The sequence below is a fragment of the Anguilla rostrata genome, chromosome 2 (assembly GCF_018555375.3).
Source record: "Anguilla rostrata isolate EN2019 chromosome 2, ASM1855537v3, whole genome shotgun sequence".
Classification (NCBI taxonomy): Eukaryota; Metazoa; Chordata; class Actinopteri; order Anguilliformes; family Anguillidae; genus Anguilla; species Anguilla rostrata.
This window is the reverse complement of record NC_057934.1, coordinates 50,169,626-50,190,844: the sequence shown is the minus strand read 5'-3', so window position 1 is coordinate 50,190,844 and position 21,219 is coordinate 50,169,626. Positions and strand designations below refer to the sequence as shown.

The window sequence follows — 21,219 nt, the reverse complement described above, 5'->3', positions numbered from 1 at the left end:
GGCAGAGTACAGCATGCTCCCCATTTGTAAATATTGTTTGTGTATGCAGGTCAGACTATTCAGACACTGGCTCCTATGACATCACGACACTTCTAAATCAAGTACTATCTATTAGCATCGGAACACATTGACCAGAACAAAATTTTAACTTGCAGGATATGGCAGATAATTCAAGGACAACTGGCGCTCTCTTCCACTATGAGCTGCACTGAAAGGGCAGCCATTTGTGAATTAGACTGGTAGTGGTGCCGGTGCCCATACTTACGAGGCATGATGCCCTGGTCCACCAGCTGCTCCCGGGTGCGTCTCTGCTGCAGTCGGAGCTGGAGCACTGTGGGAGAGGACAGGGGAGAGGAGAGGGGGTTAGAGTCCCGCACGAACACCAGCGGCTGCCTTTAGGGGCCCCCCGAGCTGTCTGTCTGAGATTTCTGGCCAGGATGTGGCCTTACGTAACCCTGCGTCTAGCGCAGCACACAGGCACATATATGCAGACGCGCGGAAGCCTGGTCCCCCCGCCACAGAAAAACCACACGCTTCCTGATCAACACGGGGAACAAAATCACAATACCAGGCCGCGTGTAGGACCGCGCACGGCTGCCAGGTTTCTCAGTTCAAGGGCAGCACATGCGATTTTACTGGGGGGAAAAAATATTTGCCTTTTTAGCTACGAAATGAATTCATGTGGGTTAAATTTGGATTTAAAACATTCGAAAAGCGTGGCAAAATTCCACAGCTTGTACAAGCTATACAACTTCTCAGTCTGTAGTTCTACAGAGCCCTTGAAACACAGGATTTCTGACACTGGTTTGCCCAGCTATAAGCAGCTTCAGCCAAAAGTAATCAAAACATGGTGATTTCTTAAATAAATTCCATCTGATGAAAATAATCACTTGCTGTGGAAAAACTCTCTGTACAAAGTAACTGACCCAGGCAATGTGATAAAATCTTAAATTCAATTACCATAACTGGCTGCCAATATGTCTGCATGAATGAACAGAATGGAACATGCCATGATCCTCAGGATTGAAGTACACTACACATCATTCTCATGAAAAAGGATAATAAAACAACATCAGTAACATAAAACATAAAAGCTGTGCAAATCAGGTGTAGGGTCACACTACTGATTCAATGACGTGCCATCCATGCCATGACGTACTTTTTAAAAGCTGGTACATGAAGGCCACATATAAAAGCTGGCGTAAGTTGGCAGATGGCATCCCTAGCTGAAGCCAGCACTGTGAAGTTTGTTTTTCTTTTTTGAGAGAAAGCAGAAACAAAACTGAATTCCAATGTCTGCTCTGAGAAACTCCAAAGGGGGAGAGCTCACGGTAACTCAACAAATCTGTTTAACCATCTGAAGATGTCACCCCACCAAGCGTCATCATCTTTTAAAAAATGCAGAAGAACATTATCGTTATTTTTTAAAAGCAAACCATAACTGCCTATGCAAAAGCCATTGCAACATTCTCAAAAACTAGACAGCAAAAACACAAAGGCATAAGAAACTTTGGAATTTACTGTGCTGGATGACCAGCCATGTTCCATGAGAGATGATGTGGACGACTGAGGTTTCTGCTTCTCACAGGGCAACCTAAAGAAAGTTTGCCTGTTCCAAATCATTTATAATTGGTGTGATTATCGCTGTAATCAGGAGTCTGAATGATTTTTGGGACGGGTCCATCTTTTGGTCAGTCAGGTTACTGATGGCTTCCTATTTGGGTAGGTCAGAAATGCCCAAGTGCACCAAGATAAATTGGACCCAGCTCAGTGATTGCTCACGAGGGATAAAAGTAATGCAGCCAGAACAAGGCCGGTGGTGTTGAACATTTTACTCTGATGAAATGAGAACCCTTAGAAACTTGCCCATGGGTGGAATGCATAGTGGAGCTCGATAAACTGTACAAAAGGAAGTCTCTGAGATGCCAAATAACCCCCTGCATTAACTCAAAGATAAAAGTACCAGTGGAGAGCTTTACAAAATACCTATTTGTGCACCAATGTCTCTCCTGGATTAGTGTTAAAATGAGCCCCTCAGAAGACTGCAACACATTACAAACAGCAAAAGGCAATTTTCCATGCCCAGAATTCAGCAATACACATAGACCCAAAGGCAATTTCAGTTAAAATAGTTGAAAACACAAGTGTAGGAATCTGTTTGACAAATGGAGGTTTGCCAAAATGGATAATCTAGTTTATAGATAAATCAATTCAAAACAAAAAATAGCTAAGAACAACACACTATGTCCTTACTTGATTATAGTGTTGCTGAAAACAATGCAAAGCACAGAAAGCAAAGGATGACTAACTGTCAGCAAACATTAGGAAAGGTTAGGAAAGCATCTCTATCCATGCTGAAAGTTGCTATAGCACTCCATAAGTTCAGACACAGAAGAGTAACAGCCAAGAGCAGGACACTGAAGTAGAATAACGTACAAAGTCAGCCACATAGCTACACGCTGACTGGGAACACTGCTGTAAACTACTGTAGCGACTTGGAAACAAAGGCAGGCTTCAAGAGTAAGACACAGCGCTGAGTTCCATTCCCCCAAACAAACGCGTTTACACGAGAGAAATATGACAAACACTGATTACGCTGAAATCAAACGGTCACATTAATCATTGTGCCTGATAATAAACAACAGCCACGAAAATCGCAGACAGGGAACGCAGTCTGAATCCAGTCTTTCCTCGGTAAGGGTGCCAGCTGCGCTCAAAACTCAAGGCCTGTGCCTAATTTTCTAGAAATAATCGGCGAAGGGCCGCAGAGATATTACGGAGCAGATAACATCGGCGGTGTTGGACACAGTGAGCACGCTCACAACGGGCCCATGGCATGCAGATGATTGGCTGGTGCCATTAGGAGTCCTTTTGCTTTACAAGATGCACACGACTGAGAACAGCATTTTTAGAGGAAATCTGTCATTTACATTTCATTATTGATGTTAACATTTTTGATAATATATTTCAGAAGACACAGAAGGGCTCAAAAACATTCAGAACTAGAAAAAAGCTCATGGGAGAATGAGAGAAACCAACAGACGAGTGCTTCCAATAGCCCATGCTAGACAAGCACTTCGCACTTACACTTACTGAAATACAAAAATATGCAGATTTATGGTCCGTGTTCGTCAGGCTAAATATAGACAGACACACTCTTATTTCAGCAGTTCAACAGCAACAAAGCGAGGAATTCAGAATAATAAAAGACGTTTTATATATCTCACTCTTTTATTTGTATATTGCTTTTGGAGGTTATTTTTAAATGTAATGGCTTCCAGATCGTGCTCGCCAAAAAGATTTCAATCTCTTGAACTTCCTATTTCCAAGTTAAATTAAACCTGTAATGGCAAAACTGTTGATTTTACTACTTAATATGGCAGAATTTGTTGACATTGTCTTTCACATTTAAAATCAGAATTGCTCATAAATGAAGCTGACAACTCATGCCATTAATTCCACTTTTAATTCAAGTTCAATTTTCCTCCAGTGAGTTAACGGCACACGGTTATTTTACTGAAGAAACAAAAAATGGAAACAATGGGTGGAGTGAGTGTTTCTCTGGCTTGCATGTAATAAAAAAATTAAACCCCATAAAACTTCACGATTACCACATTTTTATCTACAAGTCTAACAGATAGTCAGGTGATCTGTTGGTGACATCATCCACACTGGGCACGGCCCCCATTGAGAAATCATTTACATGTCTACGTTAAGCCCACCGGACATGAAAATTACACAAATGCTTTTGCGATAGCGCTGAATGTTTTCAGAGAATTAAACAGAGCTCCATATCTTTCGACAGATCCACGTAATTTCTCAGTCATAATAAACCAACCCCGTAAGCTTAGTTCAAACATGGACCGCATGCACGCACACTAGAGTGAGCTTGTTATTGCAACTGAGGTACACTTCTCTTCAGCAAAAATATTTAGACGGAGAGGTGGCAGTAATGAACAGAGCGCTTCAGTAATGAACGGAGCGCTTGGAGAGAGCGAGGCACGTGCCAGGAGGGCACTGTGCGGGTCCCTGTACACTCGGCCTCTTCGGAGGGGGGGGGGGTCTTTAAAACTCAAAATCTAAATCTCCGGAGAACGTCAAGACACTGACTCACTCCGGCAAAAATAACTGAGCAGCTGTGAGAACAAGGCTTGGGAATCACAGAAACATGTCTACGGGGAGGGGGCGGCCGCCTCCTCACACACAGAGGAGAAAGACATAGGTGGAGGAGGGGAGGAGGTCGATTCTGCCTTCGTTTTTTTATGTAAGGCAGTTCACAGGGTCCAAAACACTCAGTGCTTCTCCCAGTTTCCTGTGTTGAGTGTGTCTGCTTCAAAAAGTTCAACAGGCACATTACAGCATGGTTTGACATTGTGTACTAAGTGGTGAAATTCGGCTCCGAAGCTGAAGCTGTTCAGTGGTACATTGAAATGTGTCTCTCAATTCATCTGAGATGGCTCACTTAAAAAAAAATAATAATAAAAAAAAAAAAACATATAATCCTGTACAAAACAATGCAGAAAATGAATACTCACTACTCAGTAGCAAGAGAACAGCAAAGTACCAGTGCCTATTGCATTACTAACATTACATTAAACCATATGTGTGAGGCACTATTCATTTTGCTGACACCAGCGCATTAGCACTGATGTTATAATTCACCCCTGGCTCACTCCTGAGTGATGTAACAGGCAACTGGATAAAATTGGTCTCACAGACCATTCCAACAAAGGTACTGCATATTGTCCTTGGGTCCTTATATTCTTGTATGTGAAACTCGGCCTACATTGGCCCATTGCCAATGTACACTGAAGTAATGCAGGTACTGTAATATTAGTTTAGCACCTAAAATAATATTATATATTAATGCACCCATCTACAGCAGTCTCAAGCATCAGAATAATTTACAATTTGCCAGAGAAGATAACTTGAGTTAAATGATGTTCTTGTGAGGGTGCTACAGTGAGGGTCTATTAAGTTGACATGGACAGAACAAAGAAAATTCACGGTCTTGGTTTCCTCACATTAAATTTGAGTACATTAATAATACTGAATCAGTAGTTGTACGGGGAGAAGAATAAATTAAAATATATTTCAAAATAAATGGTTTGGAGCAGTGTCCAGATCCACGGAAATGAAATCAAACCCACTAAACCTGGATCTAGGCCGAGGCCTGCTGCTGAACGGTATGTCGAAAACCATTAGGCAGACATTGCGCGTTATATGTACTAGCATTAGCCTGGCGCTAGCAGTACATACCCTTTATAAGTACAGGAATGGAGACTTCTGTTGCTGACGGTATGTGTGCTATTCAAAGGGCTGTGGAAAAACTAAGACTGAACCCCCACCCCCCCACCCCCACAGAAAGGTTTCCAATTATTCAAATGTCGTATGACACAAAACAGGTTGCAACATGTATTTGGTTATAGGTCTTTGAGTACTAGCAAATAAAAGCATTAAACAAGATAATTTCCTAAGATTCTAATATTAAAACAATCCAATATTATAATATTTTATTATTATTCTATTATTTCTAATATTTTATTATTTTTCCTAAAGCACAAACAGACTGAAGAATATTTATCTGTGCAAAAGCACATTAAATGAATGCAATGTATTTCTTAATTTCTTTCTAAAAATAAATTCTGTCACATTTTCTTTAAGGAAACATATGGAGGTTACTTTATTCAAATAGCGACATCTTACTGAAAATGTAAGAAATGCTGAGTTCAACTTATTCAACTTTCTCCTATGGGGCAGACCCTACTCCTTTCAGCAGGTCTGCACATTAAAACCTCGCCAAGCCCATCCTAGTCTTCAGGGAGCTACTCATCCCCTTCCTGTAGCTTTTTCAAAAAAGAATCCTCCCTGCTCCGTTTCCTCATCACATCAGCTCCTCCTCTATCAAATGCAGAACGTAAATGCATCAAGCCTGCACTAACTTATCAGTGGCAGAGTAAACATCTCTCTGTTTACATAAGTGTGTGTGTGTGTGTGTGTGTTTGTATGAGTATGTTTGCATAGGTGTGTGTGTGTGTGTGTGTGGTGGTTGTGTGGTTGTGTGTGTGTGTGTGTGTGTTGGTTCATTGTGTGTGTTTGATAGGTGTCTGTGGTTGTGTTGTGTGTGTGTGTGTGTGTGTGTGTGTGTGTGTGTGTGTGTGTGTGTGTGCGCGCGTGTGTTTGTTTGTATGAGTGTGCCTGCGTATGTGTGGGCGTGTGCGTCCTTCTATGGGTGGGTCCTGCATGGGCCATGAATCATGCTACATTCAACTGTCACTTCTAATGAAACCAACATACCAAATCAGCAGCTGGCTTTGGAAAACGAAGCACCCTTTTGAGCCTGTGCGTTATAGTGGCACGGCCCTCACTGACACAAACGCTAGCCAAACTGGGGTACCCCAAAAGTACTGTACTTTTCAGGGGTCACACAAAACCATTTCGCTTTCATGATTACATAAGTATACACCAATGAATGGCAGGGATTCCAGCGACCAATAACATTTTAACAAAAGTACAGTTGCACAGCAGGAATAATTAAGACCGACACACCTCCTAAGGGCGACTGACGCCTGGTCAAAGCCATGGCTGTGATGTCATGCTGGGGAAGAGAAGAGAGAGTGCGGCACCTGATCTGAATTTGCCTGGGCAGACGGCGGGGGGCTCCACGTCCAGACAGGCCATGGAGGAGAGGAAAAAGTCCGTCAGCAACAGCGTCTGAGAGGCTGGGGGCTGGAGTCCCATGGACCGATCCGGACGAAGGACAGCGAGGAGGAAGAGGAGGAGGAGGATCGCTCAGAGGGAATAACCTCAGACTGGGACATCCCTGAGTGTTTCCTCGCAGTCCTCCCTCTCGCTCTCTCTCTCCCTCTCGGCCCATGTGTGTGCGAGCCCGCTCTCAGCCAGTGAGAGAGCAGGAGGAGGGAGCAGGCGGTGAGTCGACATTAACCCCTGCCGTGCCCCGAGCCTCCTCAGCCCCCAGCGCCACAGCGCCCTGCTCCAGACCAGCAAGGCAAATCTGGAAGGGTTCTCCGCGCCGTACACATTGTGTACGCAGCTGGGATGCCTTGGGGGCTTTTTTTTGGGATATTTTTGGCAAGCGAAAAAGATGTGATTTCTAAAAACAGAGACACAAGGTTAAATACAAGTCACTCGTGTGTTTTCCGCTTCTCACAAAAACACAGTGGGAAGGCGGGACGGAGCGAGCGACCGTGAGAAACCCGGCGCCGCATTCTGTCACAGCGCAAAAATGACTAAACAAACAGGCCCGGACCTCTGGGATCATTAGCGTTTATCTTTTTTGCAGTTCTGCCCAATTGCAATTGCAGTGCATTCCCAACATCTAGCATTCGCACTGTTTACAGAAAAACTATAAAGTTTAAAGGTTAAAACCTAGTATATGGCTGGACCGAACACACGTGATCCGGCAGGCCAATGGTGTAACTTCATAACTCGGCTGAACCAATGGTGTAACTTCATCACTCACTCAGTCAGTAAGTCAGATACAGACATTTGCGTTTGTAGGGCTGGCCCCGCTGTTGCGGTCCAGCCAAAAAGGGAAAACATTATGTGTTGTATTATATAACTATCTAATAAAATAATTATTTGCGGCTTGTACATTCACCAACTTAATCTTCTATTGTGCATGAATTAAATATAAAAAGACCAAGTCATCTGAACAATCAGGTCTCTGGTCTTATGCCACGCTAGGAGGAAACCTATAACAGATTACTGAGCTATATAGGCTAAAGAGACGACGCAGTAGTACGCAACACAAGGGGCAGGTGAGGCTGACGGCAGAGCTCGCGAGCGACTCCTGCCGCGCGGAAACAAAGCGCACAAGCGGCCGAACGCGCGTGAGAAAGGGGGCGTGGTCAGCAGCGGGACCGCCAGCGGACCGGGATGATGGACAGGGGCTGCAGCTTCTCCGGCGAGGCTGGAATTTCCAGCCGGTGACTAAGTGACCCCGACGGTGCCGGCGGCCGGAGTTAGTCAAAGCAGAGATGACCTGTAAACACAGGGCCCACGCAAAGCCCCGAGGCGGCCGGGTTTCGATGTCACTTCCTGTTCAGTCAGGCGCAGGCACGCTGGCTATCTGCGACCCCTCTGCGGACCGGAGGTCAGCTCCCGGGTCAAGGCAAAATCTGAGGACCAAGAGGACTCGGACAGATTTGCTTCTCCCACATGTAGTGAAAATATTTTGTTTCTCTCAATCCCCCCGAGGGTGGCGGGGGGGTGCATTTATGTGCAAGAAAACATGCATTCCAGATGGCCTCCTTTTGCAACGGGGAAATACAAGCAGAAATGGATGTTTTGCAACAGCTTTGTTTTGATGACAAACAACAGACACACTACACTAATATACACTGGAAAATGACATCATGAGACAGAGCAAAGAACATAAAACAACTGCCAAGAAAACTGGCTGTTAAATTTGAGCGGGTACATTACAGGGCTGAGGCCCTGATAAGAACATTCAGATGGTGAAGCTCTCTCCCGCTTTTTTTTCAGCACAGGGCTTCACTGTCCGGGCTCTCGGTACATATTTGCTTTCTGATAACGCCGCTGATGGAGAGGGTGTTAGAATGCGACGCCGCGGACGAGAGGCGGGAGGGAAAGCTCGACATATCTGAAAATGGCAGTTGGGAAAAGAAAAGCGGCGGGCGGCCATCTGGCGATAAGCGGGGGGGGGGAAGGCCTGGGAGAGGGCGGGGCGTGTCGCCGCGGGGGCCACCGTGGGGGTCTTCCTATGAGGAAGGCTAGGGGGGGTTCTGGTTTCTCAGATGCTGGTGTTAGCACGCGTCTCTGTCAGCGCTGCTCTGGGAGAAGGGGAGTGGCCATGATTTATGGAGCAGCCCCCGCTCTGCTCTGACAGCACAGCTCCGGGATCAGCGCGTCTCACACAAACAAGGAGCGGGAAGAGGGCGGGAACGAGAGGGACCAAACCCAATGAGTAACTGAGTAACTCCCGCTGCTGACATGTGACCACGCGTGCGACGCAGCGCACAGCCCAAAGCCGGGCTGCGTTTCTCAAGCTCACTTCCTGGTCTCGCTGAGACGTTGCTCACTAGCACCTGTGTGGTTGGCTCCAGTATCGGTGTTTCAGCTACCCGTTTCAACGTACAGGTACCTATGTCAATGGTAACAATACAGTCAAAACACAAAGTCAGTTTTTTCCCCCACAAGAAAATGTAGTCACAATATGCATTTTTTCTTTGCCTACCGTCTCTCCCCCATGTGCCGACTTGTTATTGTGTTATTTGGACAGTAATTTAATATTTTGCGGAAAAATCAGGGACAGATTGCGTCACTGCTGAGTCACTGTATCTCCCATGATTTGTGAACGACCTGGGCTTCATGCTCTTCTCCCTACTGCACAGGCTCTGGCTCCAATTTGTCGAACACGGCCAGACGGAAACTGCACTTCTGCAGTTTCAAAGAGCTTTTCACAACCCCATGGAAAGTCAACAGGTGACGTCATAGACACCAGGTCCATGTATTTTCTACAGTCAATGGCACCACTGAGGTGGTCTGGGGTTTGAGACACTGCACTGCTGCATCATACGGGGGGGTTTCGATTAATCATGCTACGACTGAGGAACAGCATTTCCACAAAGTCAGCCTCAGTAACTCTAAAATCATGAGCAGTTCTGCTAATGAAAAAGAAAGAATTTTAATTTGGGATGTCTGGAAATCGAGGAGTGAAGTAACAAAGTTTTCCACATTGTGCGTATGGTATTTGACGTGACAGAGTCGGGCTGCAGGAGAATAAGCGAGACGGAATCCAGACTGTGACGCCGTTTTTACTACAGGAGCGGAAACAGGAAAATGGCACAATCCGAGGGTCACCAGCATCAATCAACTCTGAAGATCTAATCTCAGAAAAAGTCACTCTAATAGAACCTAAAGGTGCCTCCCAGAAAATCTGATAAGTTTGTGATGTTTCCTGCCAGATGCCGTAAGAGAAGGGACATCAGCTCTGGGGGTATGACTGCAGAGAGACTGCTCTCCCACTTCAAGCTTCACGCACCCCTGGGACACAGCTATGCCAGTATGCCACGACGTCCATGCTCTGCTGCCCACCCCTCCCCCCTCACCCCCCTCACCCCCCCGTCCGCCAGACATGTCCCACTGCACCCTCTCACCAGGCTTCACATGCCAGAAAACATTTCAGGGCTGCAGCCAGGGGAATACTGGGATTGTGGGAACTAGAGGGATGAGCCAAAGACAGGACTAGTCGAGGGGAATGTCAAAGACCTCCCAATTCTGACGGAGGCTAGAAGGTCACATGACTGCCAAGACAGGGGAAAAACACCACAAAGCAGCCAGCCAGCGAAAAAGAATAACAGCAAGATTTACAAGCTTCATAAACTCTGTTCCATTTCCACCAGTAACACTGATTTTCTTTCTGGAAATGTCTCTGATGTAGCATGCTTTGGGTCTACACAGGGATGTTTCCATGAGTGAGAGGGCTAAAAATGAAATTCCCGACACCTCTTAAACTATTGCAACAAAGTGACTTCCAATTACAATCCCAGTGTAGTTCTGTACCTAACTATCAGCTCATTAGAGCATTTCATTTGTCAGTATCAAAGCCAGAAAAATTTGCAGTGCTAACGGTAGAGCAGCCCTTGCCCAATGGTTGGCCTGTGTGCAGGGTAGTGTGGGAGGGGCGTGTGTGCAGGGTAGTGTGGGAGGGGTTTGCGTGCAGGGCAGTGTGGGAGGGGTTTGCGTGCAGGGCAGTGTGGGAGAAGCCTGCGTGCAGGGCAGTGTGGGAGGGCCTTGTGTGCAGGGCAGTGTGGGAGGAGCCTGCATGCAGGGCAGTGTAGGAGGAGCCTGCATGCAGGGCAGTGTGGGAGAAGCCTGCATGCAGGGCAGTGTGGGAGGAGCCTGCATGCAGGGCAGTGTGGGAGGAGCCTGCATGCAGGGCAGTGTGGGAGGGCTGATGCAGGGCAGTGTGGGAGGAGCCTGCATGCAGGGCAGTGTGGGAGGGCCTTGTATGCAGGGCAGTGTGGGAGGAGCCTGCATGCAGGGCAGTGTGGGAGGAGCCTGCATGCAGGGCAGTGTAGGAGGGGCGTGCATGCAGGGCGGTGTAGGAGGAGCCTGCATGCAGGGCGGTGTAGGAGGGGCGTGCCTGCAGGGCAGTGTGGGAGGGGCGTGCGCGCAGGGCAGTGTGGGAGGGGCGTGCGCGCAGGGCAGTGTGGGAGGGGCTTGCGTGCAGGGCAGTGTCGGAGAGGCCTGGGTGCAAGGCAGTGTGGGCGGAGCCTGCGGGCGCTCCGCTAGCTCACCGTTCTTGCGCTCGTTGAGGGGCGGCAGGTTCTGGCTGGGCTGCAGGGACAGCTCCTCCAGCTCGTGGGCGACGGCCTCGCTCTGCGGGCTGGGCACCAGCAGCCCCTGCATCCCTGCCTCTCCCCCCGCTCCCAGCAGCCCCTGGGGCTCCATGTCTCCTCAGGGAAGGAGTCAGGGGTCTCCCGGGCGATCAGACGAGCGGGGTCACCGATCTGCGGCCTTGTCAGCGTGGCTTCTGCGAGGGGAGACAATCAGAGCATCTTTTTCAGCATTTCCCCACAAAACATTTTCAGCACGGTTGTCATCGTCCCCCCAAAAACATTTTCAGTACAATTGTTGTCGTCCCCCCAAAAAAACATTTTCAGCACGGTTGTCCTCCCCCACCCCAAAACATTTTCAGCATAGTTGTCGTCCCCCCAAACCATATTCAGCACAGTTGTTGTCATCCCCCCACAAAACGTTTTCAGTACGGTTGTCCTTCCAGGTTTCAATACAATGATTTGTCAAAGGAGGGCAGTGGAGAAGGGTTGTGCATGTATGCATAAAACACTGGTCACCTTGGTCACTGTTCCATCCCATATTGGAACACAGTGTGAAAACAGTTCTGTGGAAACTCGGATGGAATACAAGCTCCCAGAACTGGACATCAGTCGAACTGGACATCACTCAAAACAGCACGGGTTTGTTCCTCACAAACAGACTTACTTTCTTATTAAGTTTCAAGACTCTGACTTACTCATCATCTGGAACGACTCTCGAGGCCGGTTAAATATTGATGCTCTCTATTAACGTTTTATCTGTGGGATCGATAAACAGTAAGAGCATTAAGAGGCCAACCGTAACGGGTGAGCTAATTAAGGATAAATGGATGCATCTTGGAAAAGATGTCATCTGAGATTAAGATATAGTGGGATGGTGCGGGGAAAATGCATGTTCGGTAAACAAACAGCACGGCAACCATGACTCCACACAGACCTATAACTGAGCAATGATTAGCCTAGAACTTTTTGCAATCACAATCAGTATCATTTTAGAACAATGAGGGAATTTATTGCTCAACATTTTAAAGGCAGATATTTCCTGAATTGCTTGAATCCACAAGACGCCAAGTCACATCAAGTCACTCTTCATGTGCACAAAACAAATATCCCAATCTCTCAATCTTATGGAGTTTGTACACAAAAGTCTGCGTACAACATAAAGGATGTTCTTTCAACCATGTAATGCCATGCATAGAGCCACAAGGCTCAGTACAACCAATGCAGACACCAAAGTATGATCCCAGCTCAAGAATGGGAAAAATACCATAAAGTACAATAAAAACTGTAAAAAATAAAAATAAAAAAAAAGAACAATCAGACTAAAATCTCCAAATGTTTTGATGAGCACTCTGGGCAACGGTAAATAAATAAAGATTACTCACTAAAAGCCGTACTAAATATAACTTCTACTACAGAGGTAAGGCCACTTCAAAAGTTAGGAGCTTTGCCATGGTTGCATGGTTGAGTAGGGCTCATTCTAGAATGCGGATATGTGCAATTTTGTCTCTGGAGAAAAGCACTATTTAAAAAAAAAAAAACGGCCGGCAGACTAACGTTTGAAATGTTCATGCCCTGAAGTGACCTACCCATGTGTGGTTCAAAAGCAGAAACCAAATATGAGTGTTGACAGACAGTACAACGTAAAGCAATGTCAGCTGCAGCAGCCATCTGCTTCGGTTCTGACGCTATGACAAGACATGAACCGATGTGTTCTGCGCATGAGTAGGCTGAAAAAAGAGATTTCGATAATAGTCAAAGAAGAAATGATGATCAGCAATATCTGTAACAGAAGTGCAAACGAGAGAACCAATTAATTCCTCATAATCAATTTTTCTCTTACATAAAAATGAAGCTGTGTGCATTCTGTGCAGAATCGCACAGGCTCACAGGAACAAAGCGTCTGGACCCCCCTCACCTGGCCTGGGGGCACGCGCTCTGTCCTCTACACCACACGGCATGGCATCATACTCTCCACTGTCGCCCTGCAACACGAGACTCCCCCCACGGTCAAGGACTAGCGCCGAGCACATTGTCTACGCCGGTATTTTTAACCGACCTGCCGTACCCAGAAAACGCGTAACCGGATATGCAGCGCCTAGCATTCGGTAGCCCAGACCCCAAAGCTGCAGCGGGAGGCTGGATATCCACAGGAATGACCTCACCGAATCTCACCTGCGGGTCAGCTCCGGAAAAGACACTCCCACTGCGTCAGAGTCCAGGGCTCAGGCGCTCTACCTTCCACTGCTCGGGTGTCAGAAAGGACGAAAGTCACCTACGTTCAGATAGCCCACAATCTCACGCTCTCTTTATCTGAACCATTTCAGAAATGCACTCGTCTGCTTTAAGTAAAGCTCGATTGGGGGCTGCATTGTAAACAAGCGGCCAGGCTTAGCTTGTTAAACCTAAGAGGAAGACGCAAGGAAGGAAGGGGCCACAATGGGAGTCCAGTGTCTCCTGGGCAGCTGGTGTGCATCTCTGGACAGAAGATGAAGGGGACAGAAATGCGATACGGCCTGACTGTGAGGAGTCGGGCTTTTTTTAGGCTAGCGAGGGGGCTCAGCCGTAATACCCCTGCGCATGTGGGCCGGCTGAGGGGGGAGGCGACTGCCATTTCGACAGCGGGGCCAGGAACAGACAGCATTCCATTAATTATTAAATCAGTCCTGTTAATCTTCCGACAGACTGACGTCCCGACCCCCCTTTACCCTAAACTCACCCCCCCCCCCCCAGTGTTTCCTGCTGAGCGGAGGAGGAGTCCCCTTTTCAGCCAAAATACTGCCTATAAGTTCAGCCCACTCTCTTACATTGACAATCATTCCCTTACGGTTCATCCTCGTTGGGCAAGCACAATACTGCGGTTTAAGAAAACACCCTATAATGTAAACACTAAACTAAACTAAACTAACACACTAAACTGATCAAAACCAAGAAATGCTGGGGCCTTGAACAGACCGCATAGAATAGAGTATCTCTATACTTGCATTGGATTTCATAAAACCCATTCATTAGGTTTGGTTGGAAGGAACCAGAATCGATGTGAAATTAAAAGATTTTATAGGAAACAAACTAGGCTATATAATAAACGGTACACTTTATGGGTGTTTCTTTAAGCAGGCTGGGATATCATCAATGCTCATCAGTGCTCTCAGCAATCTTGACATTTCTTCCATTTCTCATTCTGGGTTTTTGCTGAATTTTAGACAGATACAGTTCACTAGCCCAAATCAACCAGCACAAAAACTGCATAGAGGAAGTCTTGAATTTGTTTTCTACCTTACTTGAGAAAGCTGCCCTCTCAAGCCAAGAACAGAACAACAGGCCCCACAGGACCTTCCCATTTACTACACAATCAAACAGTGTGCAAACAGTGCACTTTGCCCCTCCTGCTCAACAAAGCGGCTGTGCTCGGAAGGGCTTGGTGAGTTTCCTTTGGGATCAGACAGCAATGACACAACTCTGAGCTTAACCTCCCTGCCGCTAATCGCTCTTTGCCTGACCAGCTCCTCATGAGTCAGCATGCCGGCGTCACAGCTCAGACGGAAGGAGACGGCGGACGCACGATTTATACGGACTCACGGCTGCACTGAAACAAAGGTCGCTTTTAGCAATAATGCTTTTTGTGTTCTAAACGCATTAAATCACATCGTCTCTTATTGGTCTCCGTTAAGGATGAAACATCGCCGCGTAGCTGACGTTTTTATCGCCGCGCGCTACGCGCTGTGGGTGGAGTCCCAGGAGCAGGAGACAGTTTAACGGCTAGCGGATGAGACTGGAGCCTCGGGGCAAAGGGCCCTGGTCACGCTGGCGTTTGCAGGCCGCTTCCTCTGGGGAGCGGTGGACCCCTAAAGCCTGCGTGTGCATCTGCCGCCACTCCCTCCCCGTTTCCTGTCCGCCAGCCTCTCTTCTGAAACCCCAACTCCAACCCCCCCTACCCCCCCCCCCCCCCAGACCTCTACGGGAATCCTCGTTTATGCCAGGATGTGTGACGAGGCCCTTCACATTCATTAACCCAGCTACAGCGCTGCTCTGATCACTACTGCTCATGTGAAATAACCTGACATGCAGCAGCTCCAATGTCACTGCTGTGCTAAATCTTATTCAGAAGAAAAAAACATTTCAGTAATAATAAAAAGACCTTCATCACAACAGTCTGTGCACATTATTAAGGGGGATTAGGCGTAGCCTATTTCTATCATTTTTTAAAAGGGCAACATGACTATGGCTACACTAAAGTATTAGCCGCGGATTCTCAGATTTCCAAAAATACATTTTTCTACAACCTTAAACTCTAGGACAACAGCCCATGAAATACAGAAACTACTGGAGGGAGATAAAAATAAAAAATGAGAACAGGTAGGGGACTTAGGTAGGGTTGACAGATGTGGCAGTGTTGAAAAGCAGGTCAGGTGTGGGTGATTGTTGCCGTGGCTGGGTGACAGAAGCAAATGGGGCAGCCCACACCGTCTGGCTCTTCTTCTGGGTGCTTGGGCGATTCTGACAGTATAGAGATTTATTGTCAGGGATTTTGCCCGGACACAGCCGGGTGTGTGATTTATAAGCTGTGGAGAGCTCTAATTGCCCATTGGATGGTGAGTATTTCTTTCAGGCTTGCACTGCAGCAAGCCCTAAGCCTATTGCTGTCACGCACAGTTGAGAACAGGAGTAACGGTGGACCATTACCGCTCACCAGAGGGAAGCACACATTAAACGAGAGGGAGAGCCACCTCAGCACCAAAGAACGTCCACAATGCTCTTGGACCCGCGAACCAAGATCACCTCATTTTTACAGAAAAAGCACTAAGCTTCATCATTTGCCAAACAAAACCCACGAAAGCCTACCAAGTGAATGCACAGCTAAGGCACTGGGAGTCAAAGGCGCTTTGTGTTCGAGGCAGCATGAAGAGAACGTCTGAGGTCATAGCCGCCGTGCGGTTTGGACACACCGGACCCCGACTCGCAGGCATCTGGGGCGGATGAAGCCACAGCATCCCGGGCGAAACCGGATCTCACCGTCCCCATATCCCTCCTTCCAACCTGTCTCCAATTTAAAAGCCCTCCTGCGGGCTCGGACATCCCTGGCAGCGGCAGGACTTTTTCCTAAAGACCGGAACGTGCTATTCTCTCTCACAAAGGAGACACAGTTGCCTCACCTGGCCCCAAGCACTCTGACACAATCGCTAATTAAGAACCGCTGCTACAAAAAACCACAGAACCCCCCCACCCGCACCCCCCTACATGCGCGCACACACACACACACACACACACACACACAGACCAGCACCACAACCAAAACCCCTCTCCCGCTGACGTACAGCTGTTTACAGATGTTCTCAGCTGGATCTGTCTTCAATAAAGCTCAGTCAAAGTCGGCTGGCTTTACTTCAGATGTGATGAATTGATGTACTTTGTGTACAGTCAGAACCAACCGCATGAGGTATTTTGATACAGAAATGACAGAGACTGAGCTGACAGTACTCTGCAAACCTGGCCTGGTCCACTTGCAGGAGGTCAAGAAGAGTAAAAAAAGTACTGAAGCATCGGAACATGTGATGAATGCAGTATTCCAAGGCAACAGACAGCACACATAAACCTTTCTCTGTTGCGGTTTCTTATTTTCTGTACTAAAAAGAGAATACTATTAATTTTAGGCAAACTCTGGCGACTGGAAAGCTTCACCAAAGAATAAGTCCTCTGCAGCTGGCCTGCCTGCTATAGTCTAATGAGCCTGGCTGAGCATATTTAAAGCAAGCAATCAACAATGTGCCTGTTTCTGAGATACGCTGATGCAAATGTAATGGAAATGAACAGACCTTTCAGCTCAGTGTAAACATTATTTTAATTCTCAGTGTATACCAATGGCATGCAGAGGTACTCAACTAATTGAATATAACAAACAGTGCTTAGCATATTTACTGAAATACAAATCATGAGTCCTTCAAAATGCTGAGGCCAGCCAAAAGTGTGCATTCCGTTCTAACCTAAATTGCATTTCACACATGGCATTATGTGTACATTTAACGACCTAGGCTAAACAATAAAATATTTTTACTAAAAACAGCTAGTTTAGTAAAACTAATATGGAGATCGGTTCTTTAAGGATGTGGTACGGTGGCCCAACTGCCTTCAGAAAGTTAATCCCACATTAATTGGTTTTACAGTAACGTAGTTCTTTTTGCTATGTCAACACAGAATATACATGAGACTTTTTCTTCTCCAATAAGAAACTGTATATAACGTCAAAATTATAATTAGAGGTTGTATGTCTTCAGAATTATATTTATATCAAAACCTGAAAATAATTTAATACAAAGGAGAAATACTCTGGCCAGGTGGACTTAATAATAATAATAATAATAATACCATTATCATTATTATTATTCTAACCTGGCCAAGATGGGCAGCAGAATATGTAAATACACAAACGTTTCAAACATATAACATATAACAAAATACAGGGGATCAAGTGAAATCATGATGATAAATACAAAAAAGGGTAATAGGCTAGCTGAAACATAGATCAGTGAGTTTGCCTCATAATCCTTCATCAATGATTTAATAGCTCTTAAATTTCAGATCACTTTGTACAGTATTCCAAGACAAAGCAGCAGAATGCATGAATGCCCTTTCACGTATTTCAGCACAGGCATGGGACAGACTGCAGGAATAACTCCCAAAAACACAGGGAACAGCCAACACTCTTCTGAACAATATAAACACATCAATAAGAAGGGAGTAAACCTAAAATGGCTTCATAAATAAAGACATACCAGTGACTAAGTCTATGGATGGCCAGAGAAGGCCAGCAAACCTAAGCATATAGAGTGTGCTGGTGTGTAAGTGATTTAAGATTTGTGATGAACCTCCAGACTCCATGATAAAGAGAGTCAATAGCATTAAGACACTGAGGGGACGCATGCAGATATAAAGCATCGCCGTAGTCACGGACAGGCATAAAATTGGCAGACAAAAGTCTCTTTTTAGCTTCAAAAGAAAATAAATTGCCAGAGAAGTGACCGAGAGAGCTATAATACTGACATGAGATGCAGGGCTCATTGGCTGAAGTGAGAGAAACTGTGCAGAGATCAACAATCTCGGTACAACTTCACAGATTTGCCCTCTTTGGGAGACTGGCTACACAGAAGCCACTTCTAAGGAAGGCCAACATGAAGTAATGCCTGGAGTTTGCCAGAAGTTGTGTGTCACGCCCTGAGACCTACTGGAAGAAGATTTTGTGGTCTGGTGAGACTAACATTTAGCTCTTTGGCCTCCAAGCAAAGACAGCCGATCACCCAGGTAACACCATCACTATGGTCAAGCAGCATTCTGCTATAGGGTTGCTTTTCAGAAGGAGGGATTGTGAAGCTTGTTGCTATCAAGGGCAAGATTGATGGAGGACAAATCCTTGAGGAGAAATGTTCCAGACTGCAAGAGATCTGTATTTAGTGTTAAGATTCATGTTCCAACAGGACAATGACCCAAAGCACATGGAAAAAAATACAGAGGAATGGCTTAAAAACAAGAAAGTCATTATTCTGGAATGGCCCAGCCAAAGCCTAAACTTAAAATCAGTGGTATGACCTGAAAAATGCTTTTTGTGTAACTTGCCATATTTAGAGTGAATTTGCATGAACAAACAGGAAAAAATCCAAAATATAAATGTGCAAAGCTCATACAGACATACCCCCAACAGACTTGGAGCTAGCTGCCAAAGATCAATCTACAAAATGTTAACGCTGGAGGGGATGAATTTTTTAATGATAAATGCAAGTCTTTCATTTTTATGTTGAATAGATTTTATTATATCGTAAGTATGCTGATTTATTGTGTTGGTAAAGGCCAAAATGTTTCAATGCGCTACAATTTGCAATGGACAAAATGTGCAAATGTCCTTCTTTTTGAAGATGTAACATGACAAAATGTGAAAAAGGTCAAAGAAGGTGAATACTTCTTTGCTTCCAACTGTCACCAACCCAAGTAACAGCAGAGGACTAAAGCTAACACAAGTCATTGCTACCAAATACTCTTTCTCTGGCTACATCTCCGAGCATTTCCCAGCAAAAGATGTGTGCATGCTTATCGGTGGGACATGGAGTCTAGCCGAAAGTGTGTTTATCAAGGGGCAGGCACACTTAGTATTTGCTCTGGCTATATCATGTTTAGTGGAAGTTTTGTCAGAAGAAAGCTTGAAAAAGCAAAGAGTAACAGCCAGCAGCCTGTATTTCTACAGTTTGCCTTTTCTGGATGGATCCAAATATCTTCAGCTCTTGCACTTCCACTGTTCTGCTTCACAGGGCTTTTTCTACCCCGTTTCCTCTCAGATGGTATCACTTCTCAACTGGTCAAAACACCACACTTAACTTCTGCTTGTTTCTGTTTGCAGAGAAAGCATGCCTTGCTATAGCATTTACTTGTTGTGCTACTGCGTGATTATGGTTTCAGAGTTCTAGGCAGCCACAGTTGCTTAGAAACCTTTCCTTCTCTCCCATGAACACAAAACAAGGAAATGTGCCCACACCACAACCACAGATCTGTCATTTTGGCTCTCCGGGCATTCTCTGCCAATTCTGTCAGATCACTAAATTTGTTCACTTTCTCAGGATAAACTTTGGTCTTTGTAATATGTGGATTCAATCATTTTCAAAGCAATTAAAAGAGAAAAAAATGTGTATATATATATACATATATATACATACACACACACACACACACAGACAGTTCTGAAAGAGACTATTACCATCAGGATAGAAATGTTTCATCATAAGATAAAGGTAATCACTCATAAGGTGAATAACTTTGTATTGATTTACAGTGACCCTTCCCTTTAAGGGGACAAGTGGACCCACACCATGCCAGGAAAATGCCCCCCACACAGACCCACCAGACCCCCTCACTGTACCGTTCTCTTTGTGTAGTCCACACCTGCACTATCCATATCATTTGTCTTTGTAATGAGCGGTTTATGCACAACAACCCTACTATAATATCCTTCTCTATGTAGTTGTGGACGGACTGTTCTTGCTGACAGTCTGATCACCTCCTACATTGACATTCTCTGTACCCTTAGGAGTTGCTCTTCTGTTTTTTCTTACATAGGGCACTAATGCAATGAAAGTGTGTATTTGACCACAATTTTGTACCCTATTTTTATTTTATTTTTTTTACTCTGTAGCACTTTGAGATTTGTTTCTATTGAAAAGTGCATTACAAATTAAATGTATTATTATTATTATTATTACTTGCTGATGTCTTTCCCATAGATCTAAATGCAGATGTCACTTTAGTCACTGTTCCTACTCAATACACTAGCCAGTTGTGTTCAGTCTGAAGCTCCTGCCATCCATGCCCCAATAATGAACTGTTTTATAGTGAAAATGCTGATAACGACGGACATGCACCAGCAATGCAAATAATGACGAATATTGCAATTTTACACCGACAATGCGAGTAATGAGGAATATTGCACTTTTACACCGACAATGCGAATAATGACGGATATTGCAATTTACTGCCACGTTATTGTTATTACAATTTGTTTATGTCATTTAATGTTATTATAATCCAATGTATACACAGCACTTCAGTATAAAGGTTCTTTTGGAATGTGGTGTTGAGGCTTGAGAGTAATTAGACACCAAGATAGTAACTTTAATTGCTCACACTTCACACTTTATTAAGCTACTTTATTAACTAATCTTAACACGACTATAGTCGGGCTTATGCTTCTAAGTAAAGGTTACAATGCACACAAAGTTTAACTCTATAACCAATATATATATATGTATATATTATTAATATTATTATTAAAACAAAAACACCTTAACTCTATAGCATAAATCTAGTAAATACTTCAGAGTAGTTTCAGAGTTGATGTCCACTCAGGGGAGCTACCCAC

At 45.3% G+C, this 21,219-nt stretch overlaps 1 protein-coding gene across 7 annotated transcripts in view; it reads right to left on the bottom strand.

The window, feature by feature from the left end:
* mrtfba (myocardin related transcription factor Ba) overlaps nt 1-21,219 on the bottom strand; it is a 59,717-nt gene that overhangs the window by 18,641 nt on the left and 19,857 nt on the right. For 6 of the 7 annotated variants that reach the window (XM_064322810.1, XM_064322813.1, XM_064322808.1 and 3 more), the window contains 2 exons: nt 11,286-11,521; nt 266-331 (listed from right to left, as the gene is read on the bottom strand). In XM_064322810.1, coding sequence (XP_064178880.1) covers nt 266-331; nt 11,286-11,439 — 220 coding nt within the window. In that variant the 5' untranslated portion in view covers nt 11,440-11,521. Of the gene's footprint in view, nt 1-265; nt 332-6,626; nt 6,902-11,285; nt 11,522-21,219 lie in introns of those variants that run through there. The other variant, XM_064322814.1, reaches the window with a different exon arrangement.